The sequence below is a fragment of the Orbicella franksi genome, chromosome 7, assembly GCF_964199315.1.
Source record: "Orbicella franksi chromosome 7, jaOrbFran1.1, whole genome shotgun sequence".
NCBI classification, from domain to species: Eukaryota; Metazoa; Cnidaria; class Anthozoa; order Scleractinia; family Merulinidae; genus Orbicella; species Orbicella franksi.
The window spans coordinates 20,470,176-20,494,736 of NC_138151.1; the positions used below are offsets into that span (position 1 = coordinate 20,470,176).

Below are 24,561 nucleotides of genomic sequence, written 5' to 3' on the forward strand. Positions count from 1 at the left end.
ATAAGTAAATGGGAATTTGCAGTGACACATCCCACGGAGAGGCTCTTCGTCCACTGTTTCCAAATCAAACTGGAATTTAGAAATTTATAGGGTATGTATGCGAAAAAACAAAAACAAAAACAAACATTGGATTGTGAGTGGATGATAAGGCTTACTTCTCCCATACAAATTCTAATGGTAATAAATTTTACTCTTAGAGGGTTTTTTGTTAAGAACTCACCTAACCTTCTCCCTCTTTCAGTGTTGAGACAGGTATGTTGCGAGCTGTATCATTACAGAGGGAACCCTCGTTAGCTCTGTTGTTTTTCGACGAGGCCATTTAGAACACAAGACAAGGAATTGACTCTTTCTATTCCTGACAAAAAAATCTCCCTCCAAAGTGGATTCCTTCAATGCAAAAAACTTCTTTCTGGATCTTGAACACCAACACTTTAAAAGCGATATCTGGTTTATATGAAGACATGACTGATCATCGCAGCTATATACACCACTTAAGCAGTTGTGAAATTAAAGCCTGAAAACAAAAGGCCTGAACGGGATTCGAACCCATGACCTCTGCGATACCGGTGCAGTGCGTAATATATCCGTAGATGATGAAGAATGCAAGTGAATATACGTAAGATCATATATTTGAACTGCAGAGAAAGATATGAAGACATGACTGATCATCGCAGTTTTATACACAACTTAAGCAGTTGTGAAATTAATTTAATTTCACAACTGCACAACTCTCTTCACAACTTTTAAGCAGTTGTGAAATTAATTTAGTTTCACAACTACTTAAGCTGATTATATAACTGCGATGATCAGTCATGTCTTCACATCTTTCTCTGCAGTTCAAATATATGATCTTTCATATATTCACTCGCATCTTGTTTATAGTTACTAATTATTATATAATGGAGATGAATCTGCCTAAATTATCGGCCTTATTGTTTTGCTGGTTAGGAGTGTTCAGCAGATTTCCCGCATTATTCATCACAGAGGGTCTAAAAGGAAATGATAAAGCTATGAGACCATAGTTAACAGGATTGATTAAAGATAATGTGAGGTTGCATTCCTTATCCTGGTCTACTTCTACCTAAAAGAAAGTTTCTTGCAGGGTGTCTACTTGTACATATGAAATCATAGATCTGCAACAGGTTACAAGAACGTGTTCTGTGATTGGAGTTTACAAAGCTTGGAAAATAAAGCTTGTTGTTGTTGTTGACAAAATCACACCAACTTTGTAGCCACTTCACAGAAAAAACTATAGTCGGTACCATAGTCCTATCTACAGGTTTGCCAAATTTGGACCCACACTGTGTGTAACGTCAGATAATGCATAATGCAAAATGCATAGAAAAATGTTCAATTTGCATTTTGACAGTTACCAACGTTTTCAAAGGAGATTTACTGCTTTCAGTCCAGCACTAAATACCAAATTAATGCAATAAGCTCACTCACAATGTACAGATCTGATCAGTGATTTAATATAGAGTAGGGACTATCTGATTGATGTAAGAAGATGTAAGAATACGAACAGTAATCTGTTCAGGAGAATCACCAGTGGTACTGGTAATCTTGCTTGACAGGACTCTTATAGAAAGAGGCCACAACTTATTAACTCCCTTAAAACTGAATGATTTAAACAGGATTTTATAAATTGATGTCTAGTTAGATTTATTTCTTAATATCTTTTCTAACTTAATTTTTCTGTAGATTTGCAATTTTGTAATACATATGATCACATTATTTTGCCTTTTAAAAGGCCTAGTGGCAAAATCTCCAAATGCTAACTGTCTTAAAAATAATTTCAAGCATTGCCATTTTACCATTAGGGAATAACTTTTATAGTACTTTCTCCAACCTGAAGAGTGCAAATGTACTCATGAACAGTACTTTTTGTATGTACAGTTTTAAATTGATGAGTATCGTATCCAGTTGAAGTGCCATGTATTAATGGATTTAATTAAAAAATGATGCAGAAATGTAATTTCATAATTTCAAAACTGACTGTACAAATTATATGTCAGCAATGCAGCATTTTCATTTAAAGCATGTGATGTCGTGTACATTTTACACTATCTTCTCATTTCAAAATACAACCGTAACATTAACAATAAAAACACTGTTGTGAAAAGTTACTGAATTAAACAACTTGAAAAATCATTATCATTAATCTGAACAGGATGGCTCCAATGTGTAATCAAGTATTTCTGAGTGTCCTTTAAACTTAAAATATCCTGAAAACTTCTGTCCCTTTAACAGGAATGGAAACCATAGAATGTCATCTGGCCACATGTCATTAAATGGGACCTCTGAGATAGGAAACCATTTAGGTCTCATTTCTGAAAAATGAAAATGAGTAAAGATTACTCTGAGTATGACAAATGGATGTAACAACAGTACCAGTGAACAGTTCCATTCCTCTAGATGTAATTATACACTTAAGGCTTTGTTCCACAAACCCATTCACTACTGTAGTCAGGAATTCCACTGAACTTTTCAGTTCACTGTAGGATTATTTCTATTATTGCTCAGCTCATTATTGGGAATTTATTATTTTCTATGCCTGGGACAGGGTTACAAAGATCTTTCCTCCTATGTTGACAATTATTATTCCTGTCCAACTCTTACATCACAGATGACTTTTGAGTACCAGGTCAGATAACTTCGTCTCAAAACAAATGACGCAAGCCAATGCACCAAGGGATCTCCACACCTCAGTGGAAAGAAGGGGAGATAAACCCATCTAGTATTGATCATGAGAAGATAACATGGCCAGTAAAACAAGTCATTTGGTGAGTAAATTGAGTGATTTGCTGCAGAAAACACCTACAATTTGAATCTGCAGCTCGTTGTGTGAATAATTTGAGCCTACGGTGGTCATCAATCAATCAGCATTTGACTGTGTACTTAATGAATAATTCATCAGTTGCAGGTGGACAAAGTGGTAAGATTTCAGCCTAGGCCCAAGCATTTCAGATGTAGTAATCTGAAGGTCGCTGGTTTGAATCTGGTGTGGGAACTTTTCTTTTCCTCTTGAGCTACTCATGTGTGGTTTGTATTTATTGAGGCATTGGAAAATAAAAATGTTCAAGCATGAAAGTAATGTGATGAGACAATGGAGATTTGACATAATTCACGGAAAAACACTATTGGGTGTGTCAGACCCTTGTAGATGATTTTTGGCATACACCCAGCTTTGCTGTACATCTTGTTGTATATCAAATAGTACTTAATATGGGAGCACTTGTTTGACTCCAAACACGAAAGATCAGTTCATTGAACGAATAAGCTTTGAAAATCAGTGACATTAGTGCCCTGACTTTTTAAGACAATTGCGCTTAGAGGGTTGCATATAATTACATGTATTATAACAGCTGCACATGTGATTAATAAATTCTCTTGATTTTCTTACCTTCTGATTCTGTTGGTGTTCCTTCATACTTATTTGTGGTAAATACATGAACCTCCAATATTTCAGGTTCACCAACAAATTCAAACTTTAAAATTCCTGCCTCTTGAAGTTCATTTGTGGTAAGACCTGATTCCTCTAATAACTCCCTGCAATAAAAAAAAAAAAATTAAGTAAACAGCAGTGTTGCAGTGCACACTGTTACAATATTTGGATAGTTTACTCAGCTTAGAGTGCATGCCACAGTTTGCATGACTCTAGGTAAGGGATGGAAAATGGATCATGGAAGTTTGGGCAGCTGAAAATTAACCACATCAAATGACCAGGGGTAGCCTAGGAGAAAATACTTAGCTTCACACTAGAGCTTGTAATTATAAGCTAAGTGCACTTGGAACCTACTTTGAGTGTGAAATGTAAATGTTCCTACTTGGACTTTACTTAGTAACCATGGAAACATTCGTAGATCAAAGAAGCCGAAGTGCACCACCAAGTATGATCTACACCACACTTGAGAATGCACTTGACCAATAGGAAATGGAAGCCAGCTGAAAGCGATCTTCAGCATTGCTACAATTCTGATGAACAGAGCGATAAACAACTTGCTTAAATTTCATTTCAGAGATGGCCTGAACCATCGCCCTTTAGATCATCCAACACCACATGGCCTTCTGCAAATTGCAAACCAACTGATGTTTCAAGTTTCAACCAGGTCATTTCTTAATGCACCAGAACAACTCTGTTGAACACTGGATGAGTCACACGGAAATACATTTTCTATAGCGCACCCATGTCTCAGTTAGCTTAAGCCCTACAGCAATTTGTTTGCCAAAAACCACGTTGTTGAGCCATTCTAGACAAATACAGATGTGGTTTGTTCCTGTGTTGCTGCTATGTGCTCTTTAGCAACAAAGCACTTAAGGTGATTCCTCACATTTGCAATGCGCATCCCTACTGCGCATAATTTATGGCGTCATTAGCGGGTGTTCGTGCACGCGCACATTCAAAACATGGCAGATTTGCCTTGATATTGAGTTCTGTCAGTTGAAAAATTGGCTATAGCTCACTAACGAGCTCGGGCACCCCAAATTTTTTTCCAGTCATTTTAATCAACTAATCATTAGCTTTGCGTGAGAAAAGACTGATCTGATTTCTATTGTTGAAAATTGAATAAATAAGGATAATAGCAGCTGCACTGTAGTCTTTTCTATTTTGCAGTTTGATAACCTTGGCAAGCAATTTGGTTCCGTTATCTTAACAAGGATTCAGCTGTCTGTCAAAATCAAACTTAAAAAGTTTATTTGTGTCCGACACAAGTATTGACTGTAGTTTGAGGCGTGTTTTCATGAGTCTGGGCTCACAAAGAGTTTAAAATAACTTGGAATGCGTTCTTGTAATAAGCTTTAAATAATGCTAAAATGGGACATTTTTAGTGCCTCACTGCTCCTTAACGAGCATGGGCACCCCCCTTTTTATTTTATAATTGAAGTTCTCATATGATAAATATTCAGTGGACAAAGTTTGAACAAAAATCTATTGGCAGTTTTATTTCAGGGGAATTACCTTAATATACATTTCTCCACAATTTTGCTGCCAAACAATCACATTTGTGGTCATTCGTGCTTTGCATGACTGATTTTTCTACAAAAATGCTTCAAGTAAAATACTTTGTCATCAGGTGTGAAGCCAAGTTATGTAAAGTGCGACTTGAGATTTTCAAGTGCTTACTTGAAACTAACTTAGCTTCTAGTGTGAAGCCAAGTATTGTTGGAGGTTTGAATCAAATGATATATTAATTTTCAATGCTCTAAAATTTTATTTTATCATAGGTATGTTGACGACACTTTTTGTTTATTTCACTCGGAGCATGATGCTGTTATATTTTTTGACTACATTAACTCTAGGCAACCCAACATAAGGTTTACTATGGAAAAAGAACTTAATCGCAAATTACCCTTTCTAGATGTTCTTATTGATAATAGTGACACTAATTCCTTCCTAACTAGGGTTTACCGTAAGAAAACCTTTACTGGGTTATTAACTAATTACTTTAGCTTCACCTCGTACTCATACAAAGTAGGTCTCGTTAGGACTCTTGTTGACAGGGCCTACAAGATCAACAACACTTGGTTGGGGTTACACGAGGATATAACCAAGCTTACTGAAATTCTCAAAAAGAACCTTTTCCCTGCCCATTTAATTGAAAAAGTGGTTAACCGTTACATCACTGGGACCCATAGCAATCATTGTCCCCGCGGCTACCCCCTTACCAACTCGCCCACGTTTTACTTTAAGCTGCCGTACATAGGCCATTTTTCTGTCATCACTCAGAAGAAGATTTGACACTTAATCAAGCGCTATTGTAATGATTTAGCCATCAAATTAGTTTTTTCTTCCTTTAAGATAGGTAACCTTTTTGGTGTGAAAGACCCTATCCCCGGCGGGCTTTGTTCACGTGTGGTTTATAAGTTTACACGTGCGGGCTGTAATGCCTGTTATGTTGACGAAACCTCCCGACATTTGTCCACACGCGTACGTGAGCACTTAGCCGTTGATAGGGCCTCTCACATCTTCAAACATCTTCAGAATTCTGAACGTTGTCGCTCGTTGTGTTCAATAGACTGCTTTCATATTTTAGATCACGCCACCACCAGCTTTCAACTCAAGATAAAGGAGGCTATCCGTATTCAAAAAGAACTACCTTGCCTCAATCAGCAATTACACCATGTAAATCTAAAATTATCCTTTTAATTTACACCTTTTCACGTTCTGTTGTTACTATTTGTCTTAATTAGCATTTCTGCCTACTTATTATTCAACTTGCTTTGTAATCATTCATTCAACTGAAGATGACAGAAGTTCTGTCGAAACATGTCTTTTAAACTTAAAAAAGTGGTCGTTTTCCTTAAAATCTTTATATATTAATTACTTTAATATTTTTTATCAATAATTAAATAAATATATAAAACTATACTTGGAACGCAATGGAAGTTACTGGGGGTATGGGCATTCGATTGCCTAATACAGTTGTATAACCCGTAAGCTAAGTTAGGGCATTTGAACACCATTTTCCTCCAAGGGAGGGGAATTTGAACATCTGAAAATTTAAACCATAAAATTCCCAGATAATTGCTCCAGGGGCATGGATTGTTGAATTTTTGAATTGACTGGTACTACATGTACGTATCCGATGCACAATTCAGGCTTACCAGGAGGTCATCGAGGCTAACTGGAGTGTTATTCAGGCTAACAAGAAAGCTATTGACAGGCTTATCAAACCGCTATTCTGGCTTACAGAGTATATAATCACATTGCACCAAAGAAAGAACATCTGACATTGCATCCACCATTCAAATCCAGAAGTGCCCATTCCATGCCTCTCCCCCCCACCCTTGCCAAGCAAATAACAGATCATTTGCTCACATCTTTATCCTAGCAGTGATACATTTTTGACATTTTATTACTGTGTGGGAGCTGGGTATTTGCCCACCCCAGGAAAACCTGGTGTATGACATTTGCAGACATCAGAATGCAGGCTTTTTAACTAATATCGCATTCCCATTTCCATTACCAATAGCTAACTGTAACCAGGCTAACCTGACCCATACAAATATTCTCAGACCAGACAAAGCCATGTCCAGGCCAGAATCAGACCTGAATTGCCTTGAAAATTGCCATAATTGAATTGCCTTGAAACCAGGGCTAAAAATTAACTTCAGTGCTTGGTCGCCACTCGGGCCAGTATCCCTGAACTCTTAGTGGCCCAGACCAAAATGAAGTGGCCCTCAAATTTTCTCGTAAAGTCGGTTACTCTCCAGAACATCGTCCTTGCTTTTGGCTTTTTTCGCTGGCGGCTGTTCACATCCAGAGAGGTATTTCCACATTTTGTATTCCAAACTCGAGCAGTTTGCCGATATTCATGTTTCCAAATGTACCGCACAGACCTCTGGGTAAGTCTGGAGTCACATGTCAATAAAATCAAAATGGCGTCTACATATCGGAGCGATCTAAAAACTCGATCACGAACATCTTTAAATTTTGCACTTTAGAACTAACTTTTACTACAGATTGATGAACTTAGAGTTCAGGAAAGAACAGAAAGAAAAGAAAGGTACTCCAAGGAAAGAGCATTTTATTTCATTTTTATTGTTATCCTTTGCGTACTTCTCAAATCGTAGTCGCCCTTTGGGCGATCAAACCTCAATTCTTAGTGGCCCTGGGCTCTTTTTAATCGCCACTGGCGACCGTGCGACTGCCAAGTTTTAACCCTGCTTGAAACCAAAACCAAAGTAATCATTCTAGCCAATCACAAAAGACACAGACAACCCAGTGAACCATGCTAACTGCAATAATTGAAAAAAAGTTTACCAAAAGCAAACATTACATTTAGTATGTCAAAGAAATTTGCACGCAAAATGATGTTGGGGTAAATGCGCATAATAACAAACAACTGACAAAATATAATTGGCCTTATAATAAATGCTATGATTCATTAATTTTGATCAGTATATGAGCCATGGGGGGGGGGGGGGTGGGAACCTTTGCCTTATTTTTATTTTCCTCTCATCCTGGGCCGCTTGACCTACCCTGTATTTATTTTCCCCCAACCCAGTAAATTTGCCATTTTTCAAAAAAAAAAAGGAAAGAAACATAAAATAAATAAGATAATAACAAAATAACAATGACAACGACAACGACAATGATAATGATAATAATAATGCCTCGCAGTTCGGTGGGGGGGGGGGGGGGGGGCGGTGAGCACTAAGGGTTTAGTTGCAACAGTTGTAGCGTCGATGTAGGTAGTTTTTCGGCCTTGTTTGTGGTACAATGAACAGAACGCACCAATAAGGTCCAATAAAAGTCTTTTAAGCCGTTTCTGCGTAGCTTACCTCTTAGCAGCTTCCAGAATTGTTTCATCTAAGTTCACTTTCCCGCCAAAACCATTCCATCGTCCGACACCAAACCCTCTCTTTTTCATGCCAAGAAGAATATTGTCATTATTTCGGATAAGAGCCAAGGTGTAAAGCTTAGTTTTCGTCATTCTACAGTTTCGATATTCCCACGAACGATCCCGATGAAAAATGAACTACGCTGGCTTCACTGAACCTACCAAACTCGAGACTTTGGTGATGATCGAGGACTGCTACACCACCCAGTTGTGAACAACACCGCTGGTTAAAAAGAACGATGTTTCTTTGTTTAACTCATCCCCAGGGTCCATCCGCCACCCTGAAGGTTGTTGGAGACTTGCGTTATCTCCGTTATCATTTGGTTTGAACGAGAGACTGTTCTCTTGTTTTTCGTAATGCGGAAATTATGCGAGCCGTTCAGAGCACATCATCAGATCAACCATGATGCAGTTAAAGCAGAATAGGGGAGTATAGTATATGGGAACATGGGAGCCGGTCGTTGATTTAATATAAAGCTAAATGTTTTTCTCGAGAATAACTTATTTCTGATAGCTTCTAGTTGCATGAAGAAAATAACAACAACATTTTTAACAAGGTTATGGTTTGTGGCACATTTTTCGATCACCTTGATGAAACAGCATTCTAACTGAACACGAAGTCAAATCTTGATTTCCCAGATTCCCATAAAAAAAGGCTGGGGGTCGGGTGCTCCTCGGAATTTTTGAAAAGAACCCCTAAGAGGTACCAAGATCCTGCTTTGTGGGCGTGGCTTGAAACTTTTTCACCCATAAGAGTTACCAATTCTAAAAAAATACATTATCTCCTGTCATAATTTTTTCGGCTCAATACCCTAAAAGGTACCGCAAGACCTATTGAGGCTGAACACCCTTAAATTTTCGAAAATTTAAGCTGCCTCTGAGCCCACTCCACAAAATTTTTTTAAACTTCGCGAACAGTTGCATCTAATCATGTTTATTACAATTCGATAATAAAAAATGGGGGTCATCCAGCTCGGTTTTGAGTTATAAGCGCAAACAATCTATAATTATGGGTATTTTTAGCAGGTCATATTGTTGCTATTGCAGCCTGTTATATTAAAAGGATGACCGCAACTGGTTTATAAATGATTGGGAATTTGTATGATACCAGGAGCCATAATCGGGGACGGAGACCGCAAGCGCGCGCCGGTTTTAGTATTGGGGCTGCCCCTATGATATGGGACAATTTCTCTGCTTTTAGAACTAATTGCGCCATCGCGTCCGGCACACGCACGTACATGCTGCGAGGATTTTTGCAGATGTAGCGCGGAGGAAATGGCGTCGGAAATTCCCGAAATTTTTTAATGTTTTTGGCCCACAACTCAATACGTATATGAAATTTTGCTTAAGTATTTTCGTCGTAGGCTGCTCCAGTTTGAAAAGAGTAAGACAGTGTCGAATTTAGGTATGTCCCGCTTTATATCACTGACCAAGTTGTGTTCCGCTGCTTCTTTTACAAAAGCTCCGCATTACTCCACTCTAAATTTCACATATGTTGAAGATGAACAGCTTTTCCATAACACAGCAAAAAACTAGTTGGATATAGCAGCGTTTCAAGACTTCAAAGATTCCCTCCTTTTGCCACTAGCTTGTTTGTCACTAGGATTTCGCCAGAGTCCACCGCGACCGAAGCGTGTTTTGTAGAGTCCGTAAAACATGAAAAATTGGACTTCCGCACTTTCGTGTGAAAACGTTCATCGAACTCATACAATATCTCTAGTTTTTAACATGTTTAAGGTTGATAAATGTCTGAGAACATGTTTTAAAAGCTTAGCTGAAAATATGTGAATACAGCAGAAATAATCAGCAAAGTTACGATGAAGCTTTCTTTAAGGTGGCTCAAAACAGTTTCCAACAGTTAGATTTTGATGGGTCGTTATAACCACCCTTTATCACTTGATGCTACAATCATGGTATCAAAAAACCGCTCAATCATTGGTGAACATGTTATTATCATTTTCGTGACACAATAGGTTACCAGAGCCTTAGTATGACCTCCTAAACACAGCCTTAATTACAACTTTAGTGGCTTATAATTCAATAATGACACGGTGAAAATTTTTTATATTATATGTATCAACTTTTGATAAACATGATAGGACGCATTTTTTGGTAAAGTTTAAAAAAATTCTGTAGGTAGGGTCCAGAGCCACCTTTTTGACTTGATAATGATTTTGTGAAAACGTCAAAACTTCATCTAGCTTTTGAGCTTATATACCTTTTTATGTTTCTAAAAATATTTTATCGTATTTTTTTTAGCTAAAAGTGTTATTTAGGACAAAATTAATGACCAAGACCAACTTCCCATAACAGGTCATTTATCTGCTTAAAGCTTTATTCATTATGTTCTCCTTGTGAAGTAGTTTGTTACATTCATATATAAAAATAAAATGAAACATAAGAGTAAACGCTACAAATTTAACTCGGCCTTCATTTCCCATGCTCAATTTATATTCCAAGATACTTAAACGATAAAAATGTAAGGTATGACAGAAAGGTATTTTTAATAAAAATCTAATACGAATTTACGCAAGAATTAAGGTCATTAAGGGCCAACTTTTTAAAGTTCCTTATTCAATCTCCAAGAAAACAAAGACCTGTCAAACACTAGCATCGTTTTCTCGATGTTGATGGCGTAAGTACAAAAAAAAAGACAAGAAGAGGTTGTTTGCTCAGTTTCAATCCGGTAATCTTCGCAGAGGTTACAATTGAAAGGATACAAGTCTATTTACTAGTTTCTGAAGTTTCTGGCAATGATCATTAATAATAAAGTGTATTATGGTTTGTCTCACGATCTAGTCACTTGAGAGGTATATCGCGACGTTTCGACTGCTTACTGCTAGTCTTCTTCACACGATGAGGTCGACTGATTACACGGCACCATTCATATCACAAAACCAAGAGCAGCCCTAATAAAGAGCCCGTGGCAGAGTCTAAATCCGCCGCCGTTTTACCTTATGTCCAAGGAGTATCGGAGCCTCTCCGCGGCTGCCTAGAACACTGAACAAGGCATTCGCACCGTCTTCAAGTCTGACACGACACTTCGGTCAAACTTAGAGCGACCAAAGGACACCGTCGACCCAGCTAAACAAGATGGCGTAGTCTACAGGATTCCCTGCGAGTGCGGCAAAGTCTACATCGGGGAAACGGAGAGATCTATGCAGGAGAGGATCAAAGAACACGACAAGGATATACGACTCGCCCGTGCCCAGACCTCCGCCGTTTCTGAACACGCCCACGAGACCGGCCACTATCCGATTTGGAACGAGGTCAAGTTTATTGATCGAGATCATCACTGGTACACACGTAGGGTCAAGGAAACTATCCACATAAGACTTCACCCTAATAACATCAACAGGGATTGAAATTCATGAAGCATGGATGCCCACGATCAAAAAGCACAACAACAGGAAAACGGTACAAAAGCGGACCGCTGAGGGAACAGCTACTCGCCGGAACAATGGAACAATGGGAGGATCGAAATGCACCATCACAGCCGACCTTCGTGATATAAATGGTGCCGTTTAATTAGTCGACCTCAACGCCTGATGAAGACTAGCAGTAAGCAGTAGAAACGTCGCGATCTACATCTCAAGTGACTACATCGTGAGAAAAACGATAATACTCTTTATTATTGCATCTACCGCGATGAACTACAACAACCATTTCCTCAACAATGGTCATTAATTGGATTAAAACTAAAAGACACAATTGCTGGAGAAGACAACACAGGAAATTAACAGATAAAGAAGTTTTGTCCTTAGTGAAACAGAAATTAACAGGTAATTATGAATACTCTAACGGTTACTAAAGGTCTTCCGTAATTGTGATTTTTATTTACAAAACTACACTTCATCGTAATCCTCGCGTTGTCTGCTCTTCTTGTGAAATCTCCAAGCTACAACGGGGGCCATTACAACAAGAACCACTAGCACACACAAACCCAAAGCAAGGAGAATAACCCCCGTTTTTGTCAACTTTTTGTCATCTTCATCATCTGAAACATACAAAGAAACAAACAAGCAAATAAACATTTGTTACTGACCGCTACTAATGAAAATCAACTACAAATCATGCCCTAATTTTTTTTAAAATTGGGAGTATTTTTTGTCCCAGTTTTGTTAAAAAAGCAAAACTGATACATCTTGTGTATTTTTTACGTCTGTCTGTCTACTTAGCTACTACTGACTTATACCATATGACGATCTGTCCTTTGAATAGACTCTTAATTTGAATGATTCTTGGGAAAAAGTCAACCATCGGTGAACAAAATTAGAATTGTGCAATGATAGAGACATTATCATAGTACATAATCAGTCAATGCTACAGGTATAATCCAAACAGGAGCAAACCTATGACATTCTGCACTGGAGGCTCCTGGAAGGTACTGCATTATCCAACAAACATTCTGCATTGGTAGATTGTGAAACGTTTAATGTTTGAAACGACGATAGGTTGCAGAGAGTTACTTCACCTTTTGGTTTGATTGTAACCTCCACCTTGTAGCTTACAGTTCCAACAGAGTTTGAAGCTTTACATTCATAACTCCCAGCGTCTGTATTTCTAGCATCATGAATAATAAAGTTCGTTTCATTGAAGCTACTTTGAAGTAGCTTGCGTTGCTTTTCCCAGGTAACAAGTGGCGTAGGATTCCCCTCAGCTTCACAGAGCAAGTAAAGTGTGTTTCCTTCCACAACAGTTACCTCATCTCTGCTTCTCTTGGCAATTGTTGGACGTTCTACAGGGAACAAAAATTAAAAATCACCAATGTATGCGTCTCGACTAATTGCCTTTATGAACACTTCAGGTGTAACAAATTTTGCTTGCAGTTTGGTTCCTCGGTGTGTCCATATTTGGTTTACAATAATGCATTGTTGCTCTTGAACAAAAAGATTCACGGAAATTAAGTTATATGATGCGCGGTTTGTTTGAATGGCAAATATTAAGTGTTTTGCATGTGGTTATGATGTCACGTGAGTCCTCCAGCCTTAATTTTATGAAGGCACTCGGCTGAGTTTGCAAGAAACCCTTTCTTAAAGCGTCCCCTGATTTTTAGACCTGAACTGTCGAGAGCTGATACTTTTGTCCGTATCAGTCTTTGTGGACGCACGCATCTGTTTTCTAGTACAGTTCAAAGGGCTACAGCATGTTCTTGGGATCACTACTGAAAACGTCTTGAGTCCGCAGTGGGTTATGCACGAACAAGGTCTTATCTCAGTTATACAATGTATAAGAGTGAACAACCCCAGCTAATCAATACCTAAATGTTTAATATCACAAGGCAACAATAACTACCCAGTCCCCGCAAATAGCCCATTCAGTCATCATTAGAAGTCGTATTTAAAACTAAGTCAAGAATTAAATTATCAGACACCTTACTGAATATTGATACTCGATTTAAATTTTAATTATTTACATCTGAAGTTTGCTACGGAATTCATTTTTCGGGAACAATACGGTGTATTTCGTGTGTCATAGTCGAACTTACGTTAAAAAGAAAGACCTTACTGTCACGGTTTTACTGAAGAGAAAAATTCCAAGTCTTACCACTGGCGTTAACAACGAGACTGACAAAGTAAACTCGTGGAGAGGTGTAGTTAATTCTTCTCACTGTACACCTGTAGTCCGTAGTATCAGCCACTTGTACACTGTTTATTTCCAGAGTACCATTCCGAGTCAAGTTTACTCTGTTTGCGTAACGCCCAACATGCGTAACTTTCGTTTCACGATCACTGTTCATTCCAGCGAGCCACAACCATTTGGTTTCTATTGTGGTGCAGGATTTGGAAGCACAGTAAGACCAATACGTTGCTTTGAATGTACCGTCCTGTTGAATAACCTCCGCTAACACTGGGCATGGAATCATCGTGTTTTTACCGACACGTACTTCAAGCGAATCCTGAGAAGAGTTGCTTTCCGAAGAGATGCCATTATTACTGTTGGAATCTAAAAAAAAAACCAACATATCTATAAGAATTATAATTAGCACTTAACTGGAATTTCTGCCGAAGATAAAACAGATAAACTTCCAGGGAAGGCGACAAAATTAAACATAACGAACATTTGTGTTACCTCACTTTTAATTAATAGATGATCTGATTGGCTATCACCTTGCAAGGCTATACTAACAGTCCACCTGATTGGTTCTTACCTTGCACATCAATACTAACAGATGAGCCGACTGGTTCTTTATAAGGACCAAAGTACATGCTACAGCCGTAAGCTTTTTCGTGGGATTCGTTCACATCTGTCAGCACTACTGATATTATTGAAGTATTATTGTTGGTCTCGTTGCTGGAGAGAAGCGCATGAACTCTGTCATTATATTCTGGTCCTTCCTCCTCCATTTTAGGATTGATAATAATGTCCCTGGTACTTGTTACAGTCACCAGGGTTAATGAGATTCCTCCTCTTTGCCACACACCAACTGTGACGCCCTTGTAGAACGCTTTGTCTTTTTCATGAACATGAAACTGGCAATGGAAAGTGACATTTTTACCTGGACTTACGGATATAGGTACAGATGGTAGAGCTGTAATGAAGGACGTTCTTTCTGAAAACGTGGAAGAGATATGAAAAAATAAAAAATCTTAGTTACTGTTATTCTCAGGAAAAAAAGAACCAAACTGTGACAAGATAATCAATTGTTTCAATTCAAAAAAATACTAAGAAAGTCAAATATTCCTTTCACACCAACAAGTTAAACATATTAATAACTGGTTTAACCAAGCAAGGTTTAAAATTAGTTGATCTTTTCGTGCACACCCCACAACTAAACAAGGTTAAAAACCTGTTTCATTGAAATATCTTAGCAGTTATCTTCTCATGATGACTGGAAAGTGTAATCGACAAATTGGAAAAACCTAAACATGATTTAGTTTGAATAGTTTAGTTGGTGTGAATGGCGTATAATATTCAGAACGTACCAAGAAACGCTTGTAAACGTTTCCTTTTGCTATCATTCGTAGTAATTCAAGTCTTACCCGGAAAATAATATTTATTCAGAGTGAAAATGTTTCCATTTTTTCTTCTCTTACCTTTCACCTCTAGTCGAACGAAATCCGATAGTGAATTTCTGTATGGACCAAAGTTTAAAACAAGCCCATAATCCATTTGATCTTTCGCATTAACTTGGGAAATTTGGAAAGCTGCAAGGGACTTTGATAAGTCTCCTCTCCATTGCACGCGGCCTTCTAAATGCGGTGCCTCGTCCTTTAGGCCTGGGTTTAAAATGATACGCCTCGCCTTTGTCACTGTAGTTAAGTAGGTTGCTAGGTAACCGTTCTTCCAAAGTCCAAAGACCAGTCCTTGAAAATCAGGCCGAGATGTTAAATCTTTACTTAGAACCCACTGAAACACGGCATCAGACCCTTCAAATGCTCTGACTGGGTCTGAAGATACCCGGATAATCTGGGCGTCATAACCTATAATTGATAAGTGCAACGGTCAAATGGTGCAACATTGTGTTCACTTTACATTTATGGCCCCGGCTCGTCGAGTTAGAAATAGTACCGACTTATGAAGTCCTTCGCCAACAATACAAGAAATATGGCATTTTTGTTGATATCAAGCAGAGTTTACCCAAACCGTTTCATATAGTGATGTTAATCAATATTTCTTTTTCCGGATTTTCCTGTGTGACATTGATAAATGTAATTCCTTGATGGAAAATTTACATGTAACGGCCAGACACGTGTGGCATTATGTATGGCAAGTTTTGACTAAATTTGAACGTAATATATCAGTTGACTTGTCCTACTAATATTCTTGACGTCGTTCTTTATAATCAAAAATTATAATTAGAACGTACGAGAGGAAAACGTTCCCTTTCAATGACAAAGTTTAAATTTCGGCACACCGAAATAGTGAATTGTAAATTTTATTTAAATTTCTAAATTTTTTTATTGTTCAATTTTTAGCATTTAATTAAGTGTCCCCAATTAGCTCTTAGCTTAGAGCTAAATACTTATTGACACTTAAATAAAGTTTATGTATGTATGTACCGTGAACTTGGTACTTCATGTGCGATGCCCCAAACACAACTGAGCTGCTTCATGGTTTGATTAAATCCAAGTGCTGTCACACGCTTGAACTACTTCGCTTTTGTCATACTAAGTGTGCAAATATAGGTGCGGTTACTGAAAGATTGAAATTAATGCTCACAAATAGTTCGACAAATAATGAGTAACGCCTTTGTGCATATAGCTAGCTGTGTCCTATTTTATGAACTAATTTAAACGAAAAACGTCTTTTCTACGTATTGAATGACAGCCATTTATTTCATCCGCAAAGCTTAAAGAAAGTGCAAAATTGAATTCAGCAGAGGCCAAACATAGAAAGCTGCAGTAACGTTACAGAAAATAGATTTTACTTCCGAGTAAATGTTTCTCTTTCGACAACCTGAAATAGAGCAATCGTAATGTCTTCTCGAGCCACGAGGGATTAGACAGACTATAAAGCTGTCATTTCCTTCGACACGAAGACCAGAAAAATTCGTGGTTACTTTTGTTTGTTATTCCATTAACTACGATACCAAACCTCCTCAACTCGTCAGACAACAGTATTCTCCGTGTTTTGCTATAACAACTCCGAGTGTAAGATGTTAAATGTTCAAGTTGTACAAGATATCAGATCGAGTAAACAGTAAATCTCGATATTATACACTTTTGTTCGAGACGAGAGTTTCATTCAAGATCAAAATTCTTGGAAAACAGGAAACGACTATCATTGTAAAATGATAAGGAATGTTAACACTTGTGAGTAAACAGGACAGCAGAAAATCCAGCTGTGTTCCAATTTCGCTCAACTGATCTGTTTAATTATGCTTGGACTTTTTGACTCAAGTTGTAGACAACTCTGCTGTCACAAGTCTAAGACGTTAGTAATCGAACACGAATGGTAGACAATAAAGATCAAAAAGTCACTAAAGATCATTCCTAAAGTTAGAAACAGGAATGGTAATGGTGTATTCCCATCACTAAACAGCTATTTTTAACAACTAAGATAAATTCCGTTTTAGAAATAGGACAATGCTGATGAACTGACTCACATTAAATATGATACACATATTAACTAAGAAAGGAAAAGAAGGCTAAACCAAGCAACTATCGCTTTGCGTGTGTTCAAAATGTAAAAACATCTGGAATTCATTCTATCGAGAAACTCTGGTTTGTTTGAGGAATGAATGCCCGAGAGTTTGTTGACTGGTAACAAACTACAACGGCTGTTAAAGAAATTGAACAAAGCGATAAATTGACCACAATGAGAAATTACTGCAGAAAATACTAACCGTCACCTCAAACTATGGCTAAGGTGTTGATCCAGATGACTGGGTTGATTCATGTCAACTATTTTGTGCATTAAATTTTAGACTTACCTCGTTGAATTGTTAATATGAAAAGTAAGGCGTTTATAGCTTTCGTCTCGTGTCTGTTCATATTGCTAAGCTGTATAACGGCTACAACTCAGCCAAGGGGACAACAGAGCCACAAGCGAAAGCAACGGATCGCAAACTTCTCAGATCCAGTCCGCTCGCGGTCTCACTTTCTTAGAATTAGAACAAAAAGTCCTTGTTTTGACACAGATTAATGGGAAGTCTTTGGACCGGAGCCTGGAATAAATTGTGACGACAACAATAAGGCTATGCCATACTTTTTGAGCCCTTTTAAGTACTCGGGTGGCCTCACATTAATCATGTGGGACGGTAACACAACGAGTAACGGTTCATCAGTGTTCACCGCTGTGTACCGTGTCCAGATGTCAAGGCTCTTAGGCCATCTCCTGAAATGTCTCGTTTCTCATCATCCGACCGACTCCAACCCCCTTAGAAAAAAGTTATTCGATACCTATTTACGGGTGTCCCCAAGTTTATTACACTTCAGATACAAGCGACTATGACCACTTTAAATATGCCCTTAGAACGTCCAAGAAGACGTTCTATGCAAAACGACCAAAACGGCAGTCAAGGACGGGAAGATATAATTCGGGCTCGCTTGTTATCATTTGTTATTTTGTCGATAGTTATGTTGTCCTCTTTTGTTCTATTTTCAATTTTCATCGACCGACCGACTCACCTTTGTAAGAGTGAAGGGGATGAGAAACGAAACTATTTGCCTCCGATGGAAATAGACCGAATGCGGCGAAAACACATACCATGAATAAGGGACAATTGACTGACAAACCAGGATTAACAAAAAGCTTACTTTATTGCAAAAATTTAGACTACGAATTACATTAGTCTGATAGTAATCCTATCCAATTCACACAGAGTCCATTAAATGTTTGAGCTAATTTTAAAAGACTTTAATAACGTTCTAACAAAAAAAAAACAAAAAACTAGAAAATATTTCCGTCACTTGACGATTTAAGGCAGTTCTATCAAAACTAATAACAGAACTAAATTTTTATCTTAAAGATGTAAACTTTCCAAAATAATTATCACAGCTATTAATTAATGGTTATTATAAAAAATAATAAGTGACAGTCACATGGTTACAATACAAAAATATTCTAGTTCGTTAACTCTAATAGCAGTATTGAGCGTTTTCACATGATGTCACGGCAGCCATATTGGTGTTCCAAAACAATGAAACGGTGGCCATGTTGGTGTACCAAACCAATCCAGTGGGAATTGAACTCTTTTCTTATTATGGAAACACTTCCTTTTGTTTCAATAAATGTGCATGGCTGCTGGCCAGGTGAGTGAAAACGATCTATAGTCTCTATTAACTGAATAGACCTATATAGGCCTTCTTAAAACGTTTTATAAAAAATGATAAACAAAGGTAATCATGATAACAATACTACAAAACTGAGTCGCACATTTTAGTTATTTTGGTATACACCTGAGAATGTATCTGTTGCGGCTCAATTTTATCCTCGGTACAACTTGGTACTTCCCTTTGTTCTTGTGTACCAAGGGGAAAATTGAACCACAACATATCTATAAAGGTTATTAAAGGTTATTATCAAAAATACGAAGTGACAGTCACACTGTTACAGTACAAAAATACTCAAGCTCTTTAAATCTAATAGCAGTATCGCTTCTGTATTTTCATATGATAATATATATGGTATAGGCCTTCTATAAAATTATTATAAAAAGTGTTATATAGAGGCAATTATCAAAGCTACAAAATTTTGTAGCACATTTTAGTTCTAATTTTCATATATAAGAATCCATCTACAAATTGTTTCGAAGACTCAGTGAGAGTGTTCATTAGTAGGCTGCTATCCACCAAGCTCTTCAAACTGAGTACCGCTTCTATAAACAAGATTACTTTTTAACAAAACTATTATGAAAAAGGTAATTATTAAAAATACGAAATTACTTCTGACACTTACTTGGCAAATTTTCATGCTGACTTTCAAATATATCTGTAAAAATCTACTTATGCAATAGTTTTCAATTATTCTCGGGCTGCTCTTCCATACCTACAGCAGTACCGCTTATATCAGTTACAAAGTGCTACAAGCTTTCTACAAATTATTAAAATAGGTAATTATCAAAAATACGAAATTACGACCGACATTTGCCTGTCCTGTGAGCATACGCTCCTGCCAATAAAGCTATCAAAAAAACCACTTACGCAATAGTTATCAATGACCCAGTTTTAGGCTTTCCATACAGCCGCTGACCATTCGTTAAATCGAAGGAAACATGAAAAGCGCACCAAGATTGAATCTTATTTGGCGCGTAGCCTCCGTGCACTCCCTCGCAAGAAAACGGTAAGTCATTCAACAAAATCAAGCCTAATTTGTTATCGCTAGCGAACTACGCTTACTCTAGAATACAAATTATCTTATCCTGCAGTATATCGCCAAATAAATCTTTGAGGCTCCATAAACACGTCATGGTTAGAAAGTCCCTAGGTCTTAACTGAAACTCACTTCGTTTCACTTAAGGGCTTTATGGGTGACAACATTTCCTTTTCAGTTGAAATAGCCAATTAATCCAACTACCAATTAAAGTGGCTGAGCCTATTGTTATAAACACAGCGAAAAAGTCCTCTTCTTCTTGCTTTTTACCGATTTGCACAAAACCTGCACGGTATATATTCTCTCTTTAACTCTGAGATTTTTCTCGGTGAAAGTGAAAAGGAAATAGCCAAAAATGATACATTTGAATGAAAACGCGACGCAGTTATCCGTGAAACCGTCAGTACGTACGTCCATTACTGATACTCCCTTATTTCTTCTTACATTCTTCCACACATTCGTGCCCTACGACACAGACATTTTCACATTGAGCGCGTAGCTTTAGCAAATGTGATCATTACTTGGTTACCTTAAGGTGATCCTCAAAGCTCAAGAGCTTAGAACACTAACTTTTAAAACCAACAACGGTAGCTAAAAATTCTGATTCAAATTACCTTGAAAAAAAAAAAACAACAACAACAAAAAAAACTCTTCGAGGACGGCGCTTTCGCCCACGTTCTGTGCAACACTGTATGGTCCAGAGGTAAAACCGTATTTTGTAAGCTCTGTCCATGAAGTTTCTGGATTTATAACGCTCAAAGGATGCTGACTAAGGTAAAAGACCGAAAGCGTAATGGTACATTTGTTTGCACAAAATCATGGAAAACAAGCTAGCGTATACGAGTCTCTTTTCCAGAACAGGAAACATGCCATGCACAGAACGTGTACTAACAAAAGGAAGCACCAACATAAAAAAAAATCAAAATATCTATATTGGTTTCGTTTGTCACTACTTAAAAGCTGGTTGACTAGCCTTCAAACGACAAACAACTAGAGATAAACAATAGACAATCTGACTCTGGCATCATATAACTATATGGTTGTGTTCAAAATATCACAACGGAAAGGATCTAAAAGAATAAAGGGCAATTAATGAAAAATAATCTATAGTAAATGGTTGTAAATATTTCAAGTAGAGATGTACGAGTTGTTAAAGGCCCCGTCACACACTGTACCGTAAAACAAAACGTGCAACGGCCAAAATCGCCGTTCGTGAAACAAATTGTACCAATCTTCCTAGAAAGTAGACCCGAGTTCAGTTCTCGCTGTCTTTGCGGTGTAACAAGGTTCAGGGTGTAACAGGGCCTTTAACAATCCAGACTACACAGAGAAGTTGTGGAGTGTTGGTGAGTGCTCACATGCTCTCCACATTAGAGTACACCACTTCCTGCTTAGGCACGTTAGCATACGTAGGATCAGGCTGAGGGACGCCAAACTGGGAAATATCAGCGTACACAGTTCCTTCATAAGCTGGAGGACGGACTATTGGTGCTGCCGCAGCGGCGCCGCCAGATGCTACTGGGCCAAGCTGGATATCAGCCCTCAAGTCTTCCAGATCAGCATAGTCCAGTTCACCGGGTTTCTATCAACAAAAGTAACATATAATGAGCCATATAACTTGCCCCTCAAGGTGCTGAGCTCATTTAAGACTGGTTTTCACTACGGCATAAGCACAAGCATAACGGTAGTGAGGACGCCCACAACACAAGTATAGGTACGTAAGCATGCGCAGAATGGATAATTGTCTTATTTCGATTCCATACCTCCTCGACACAGCAAAACAAGATGGCGGACGATGTTTAGGATTATGCTTACAGCGGCACATTCTCCCCTTACATAAGCATAAGCTCGAGCACAAGAGGAACAAAACTTTTTGGTTCTGCTTGTGCTTATGCTTGTGTTGCGAGCGTCCTCACTACCGTTATGCTTAGGCTTGTGCTTGCCCTTGTGTCGTAGTGAAATCCAGGCATTAGAATTGAGCTGAGTTTGGCGAGATTCTCAGGTAAAAGAACAGAATCATGCATACAACAGGCCACTTGTGCCACAAGCCACGCACCTCTACACCTTTAATTTCATTCACTCCCCAGCAAAAGAAGGTGGGGTCATCGGACCAGTTTTAAAGCCTGGTTCCCACTTGTGAGATAAGCATAACACTAGGGTATCTAAAAGATGGTAATGCTGCGGCACATTCTGTTGATAGTGACATATATAACGTCGTGATTCTTTTATCTGCGCGTTCCAAGACTTACATTAACTGTTATTTCTCAAAGTAGTGTCAAATCGTGGTGTCACTTAAAACCTGTCGTTATATGCATCAACTTCATGCATGATGACGCATCGATGGCGAGGTGTGACAAAGGATCGAGACAAAAAAGCACATTGTGATCTGAAGTACGTTTGGGCATAAAACGATACACATGAGCCTCCCCTTTACCAGATCGCGAAAATCGAAAGATGTGGAAATTGTAGGAGCAGAAATCTAACTTATAAATTCTGTACTGGCACGCATTAAATATCTCTAGAACTCGACAGAAGAACACAGACTGTGTCGAGAACGTGTCCACCGCGATGTGTGAAAATGCTCAAGCTTTAGCTTAAAGTCATGTTTCGATGAAAAGGAATAGATTGCAGCATTTATGAAATCAGCGTGTTCCACGGTATTCGTTTGTTTTAATTATTCTACAGGCTTTAGTAACGACGATTTCTCTTCATTTAAGAATTCGGCGAAGGAGGCGAGACTGCTAAGAAATGACATACTAAGATTAAGATGTCACAATTAATCGTCCAGATTAACAAACTTTCACATACTGCATAGCAAGAGTTGTGAAAGTCAAGCACGATCTCCTTCACATCGCTTTACAGGTAAATCAGAGCAAACTTTCTCAGTGGAATCCACGCGAAAAAGGACGACGGCTCGACGAGTACTGATGACATCCTCGTGTTGTTCGTGGCGCAATGCACTCCAGTAAAAGTGGCGCAGTGCAGTCTGGTTAACTGCAATGCATTCTGGTAAAAAGTGATGAATTCGAGAATTCGTACCCCCTTCTATATATTCTCCTTAAATCCTGATTATGTTGCTGCTCGCTCGCTACGCTCGCTCCGCAGCAACAAGAGAAATAAGCATAAGCGCAACTTGAGCGCAAGAAAAAAGGAACAAGTTTCTTTTCCTTGTGCTTATGCTTGTGCTTATTTCACTAGTGTTACGCTTATCTCACCAGTGGGAACCTGCTTATTTCACTAGTATTATGTTTATCCCACAAGTGTGAACCAGGCTTAACTTTGCTGCAAACGAATGGAAATCCCTTGATATCGCTACGAGAGCCGTTTCTGTATCCAGTTTTAAATGAAGCTCTTCCAAAGCAACTCGTAACTTATCCTATAATTAGTAATTTCGTTGTATTTTCATTAGACATAATTGTTTTGTTTGTTTTGTTCACGCACCTCTATTGTTTTAAGTTCATTGTTTTTGTTGTTTGTTCTATTGTTTCAGCCAATTGCTTTAAGGTAGCTCAAAACAGTTTCCAGCAGTTAGATTTTGATGGGTCAATATAACCACTCTTTATCACTTGATGCTACAATCATCGTATCACAAATTGCCCAATCATTAGTGAATACGTTGTTATAATGTTCGTGACACAATAGGTTACCATAGCAACAGTATGACCTGCTTAAAAAAACCATTAATTACAGCTTTAGGGGCTTATAAGTCAAAAACGGCACGGTGAAATTTTTTTATACTGTCAAATTTTATTAAGCGTCAATTTTTGGCAAAGTTTTAAAAACATTTGTACTCAGGGTTCAGAGCCACCTTAAAGTTTCGAAAATTTAAGGTGGCTCTGAACCCTATTTACAGAAATTTTTTAAACTTTGCCAAAAGTCGCGTTTTATCATGCTTATTAAAATTTGATACCATGATTGTAGCATCAAGTGATATAGAGTGGTTATAACGACCCATCAAAATCTAAGTGCTGGAAACTGGTTTGAGCTACCTTAAGTCTCCTGTGAGTTGGGAGGCTCTTCCTTACTGTCACTCGGCCTTATTAGCCATTAAAGGTGCTAGTGCAAAATAAGTGTCTCGCCTTACAGAAATAGTGTCAAAATGCAAATTATGTAGAAATTTCGAACTTTCAACCTGCATCAAAGCTCATCCTTAATAATCGGTGGTCTCAGAGTATGAAAACTTACTAATGACCATTTCCGGGTTGGCTTTTGCCTCTGCGTCAAAACGAGTCTTAATTTGAAACCATTCACATGTTAATGTCTTCCGCCTACAGATATTCATTTTCATGAATATCAAACTCATTTTCATATGAAAGGTTTTGCACGAGGACTCGTTTTGAAACTGAGACACAAGGTAACTCGGAAATGGCCTATTAACCATACTTTTTCTTTCATTTCGTACTATCACCTTTCTTTATGCTTGACAAGGTTCGACAAAACACTTATTAGTTTAAGTAGT

At 38.1% G+C, this 24,561-nt stretch overlaps 3 protein-coding genes across 5 annotated transcripts in view; all 3 read right to left on the minus strand.

Moving 5' to 3' along the window:
• Nucleotides 1–46: 46 nt before the first annotated feature.
• LOC145492496 (oxidized purine nucleoside triphosphate hydrolase-like) lies at nucleotides 47–8,877 on the minus strand. Its single transcript, XM_081471952.1, has 3 exons — nucleotides 8,287–8,877; nucleotides 3,404–3,549; nucleotides 47–2,330 (listed from the first exon to the last, which is right to left on the minus strand). Exons 1-3 carry the CDS (start codon nucleotides 8,436–8,438, stop codon nucleotides 2,158–2,160), a joined length of 471 nt encoding a protein of 156 aa, XP_081328078.1. The 5' UTR covers nucleotides 8,439–8,877; the 3' UTR covers nucleotides 47–2,157.
• A 1,767-nt stretch (nucleotides 8,878–10,644) lies between these two features.
• LOC145492327 (uncharacterized) lies at nucleotides 10,645–20,249 on the minus strand. Its single transcript, XM_081471757.1, has 6 exons — nucleotides 17,722–20,249; nucleotides 15,383–15,769; nucleotides 14,497–14,898; nucleotides 13,893–14,291; nucleotides 12,820–13,083; nucleotides 10,645–12,342 (listed from the first exon to the last, which is right to left on the minus strand). The coding sequence occupies exons 1-6, from the start codon at nucleotides 17,780–17,782 to the stop codon at nucleotides 12,191–12,193; spliced, it is 1,665 nt and encodes a 554-aa protein (XP_081327883.1). The 5' UTR covers nucleotides 17,783–20,249; the 3' UTR covers nucleotides 10,645–12,190.
• Nucleotides 20,250–20,260: 11 nt separating this feature from the next.
• The window catches only part of LOC145492290 (neural cell adhesion molecule 1-like), a 64,770-nt gene continuing 60,469 nt past the window's right edge, over nucleotides 20,261–24,561 (minus strand). For all 3 annotated transcript variants that reach the window (XM_081471704.1, XM_081471703.1, XM_081471702.1), the window contains one exon: nucleotides 20,261–21,684. In XM_081471704.1, the coding sequence (XP_081327830.1) occupies nucleotides 21,457–21,684 (228 nt within the window). In that variant the 3' untranslated portion in view covers nucleotides 20,261–21,456. The remainder of the gene's footprint in view (nucleotides 21,685–24,561) is intronic.

Bases quoted from the DNA above. Each gene is read 5' to 3' on its own strand.
- LOC145492496 (XM_081471952.1), bottom strand. From the start codon at position 8,438: ATGACGAAAACTAAGCTTTACACCTTGGCTCTTATCCGAAATAATGAC. The intron at 3,550-8,286 runs GTAAGCTACGCA...TTTTTATTGCAG, and splicing joins ATTCTGGAAGCTGCTAAGAG to GGAGTTATTAGAGGAATCAG. The intron at 2,331-3,403 runs GTAAGAAAATCA...TTCATTTTTCAG, and splicing joins AACACCAACAGAATCAGAAG to AAATGAGACCTAAATGGTTT.
- LOC145492327 (XM_081471757.1), bottom strand. From the start codon at position 17,782: ATGAACAGACACGAGACGAAAGCTATAAACGCCTTACTTTTCATATTA. The intron at 14,899-15,382 runs GTAAGAGAAGAA...CCACGTTTTCAG, and splicing joins CGTTCGACTAGAGGTGAAAG to AAAGAACGTCCTTCATTACA. The intron at 12,343-12,819 runs GTGAAGTAACTC...TGTATGTTTCAG, and splicing joins GGTTACAATCAAACCAAAAG to ATGATGAAGATGACAAAAAG.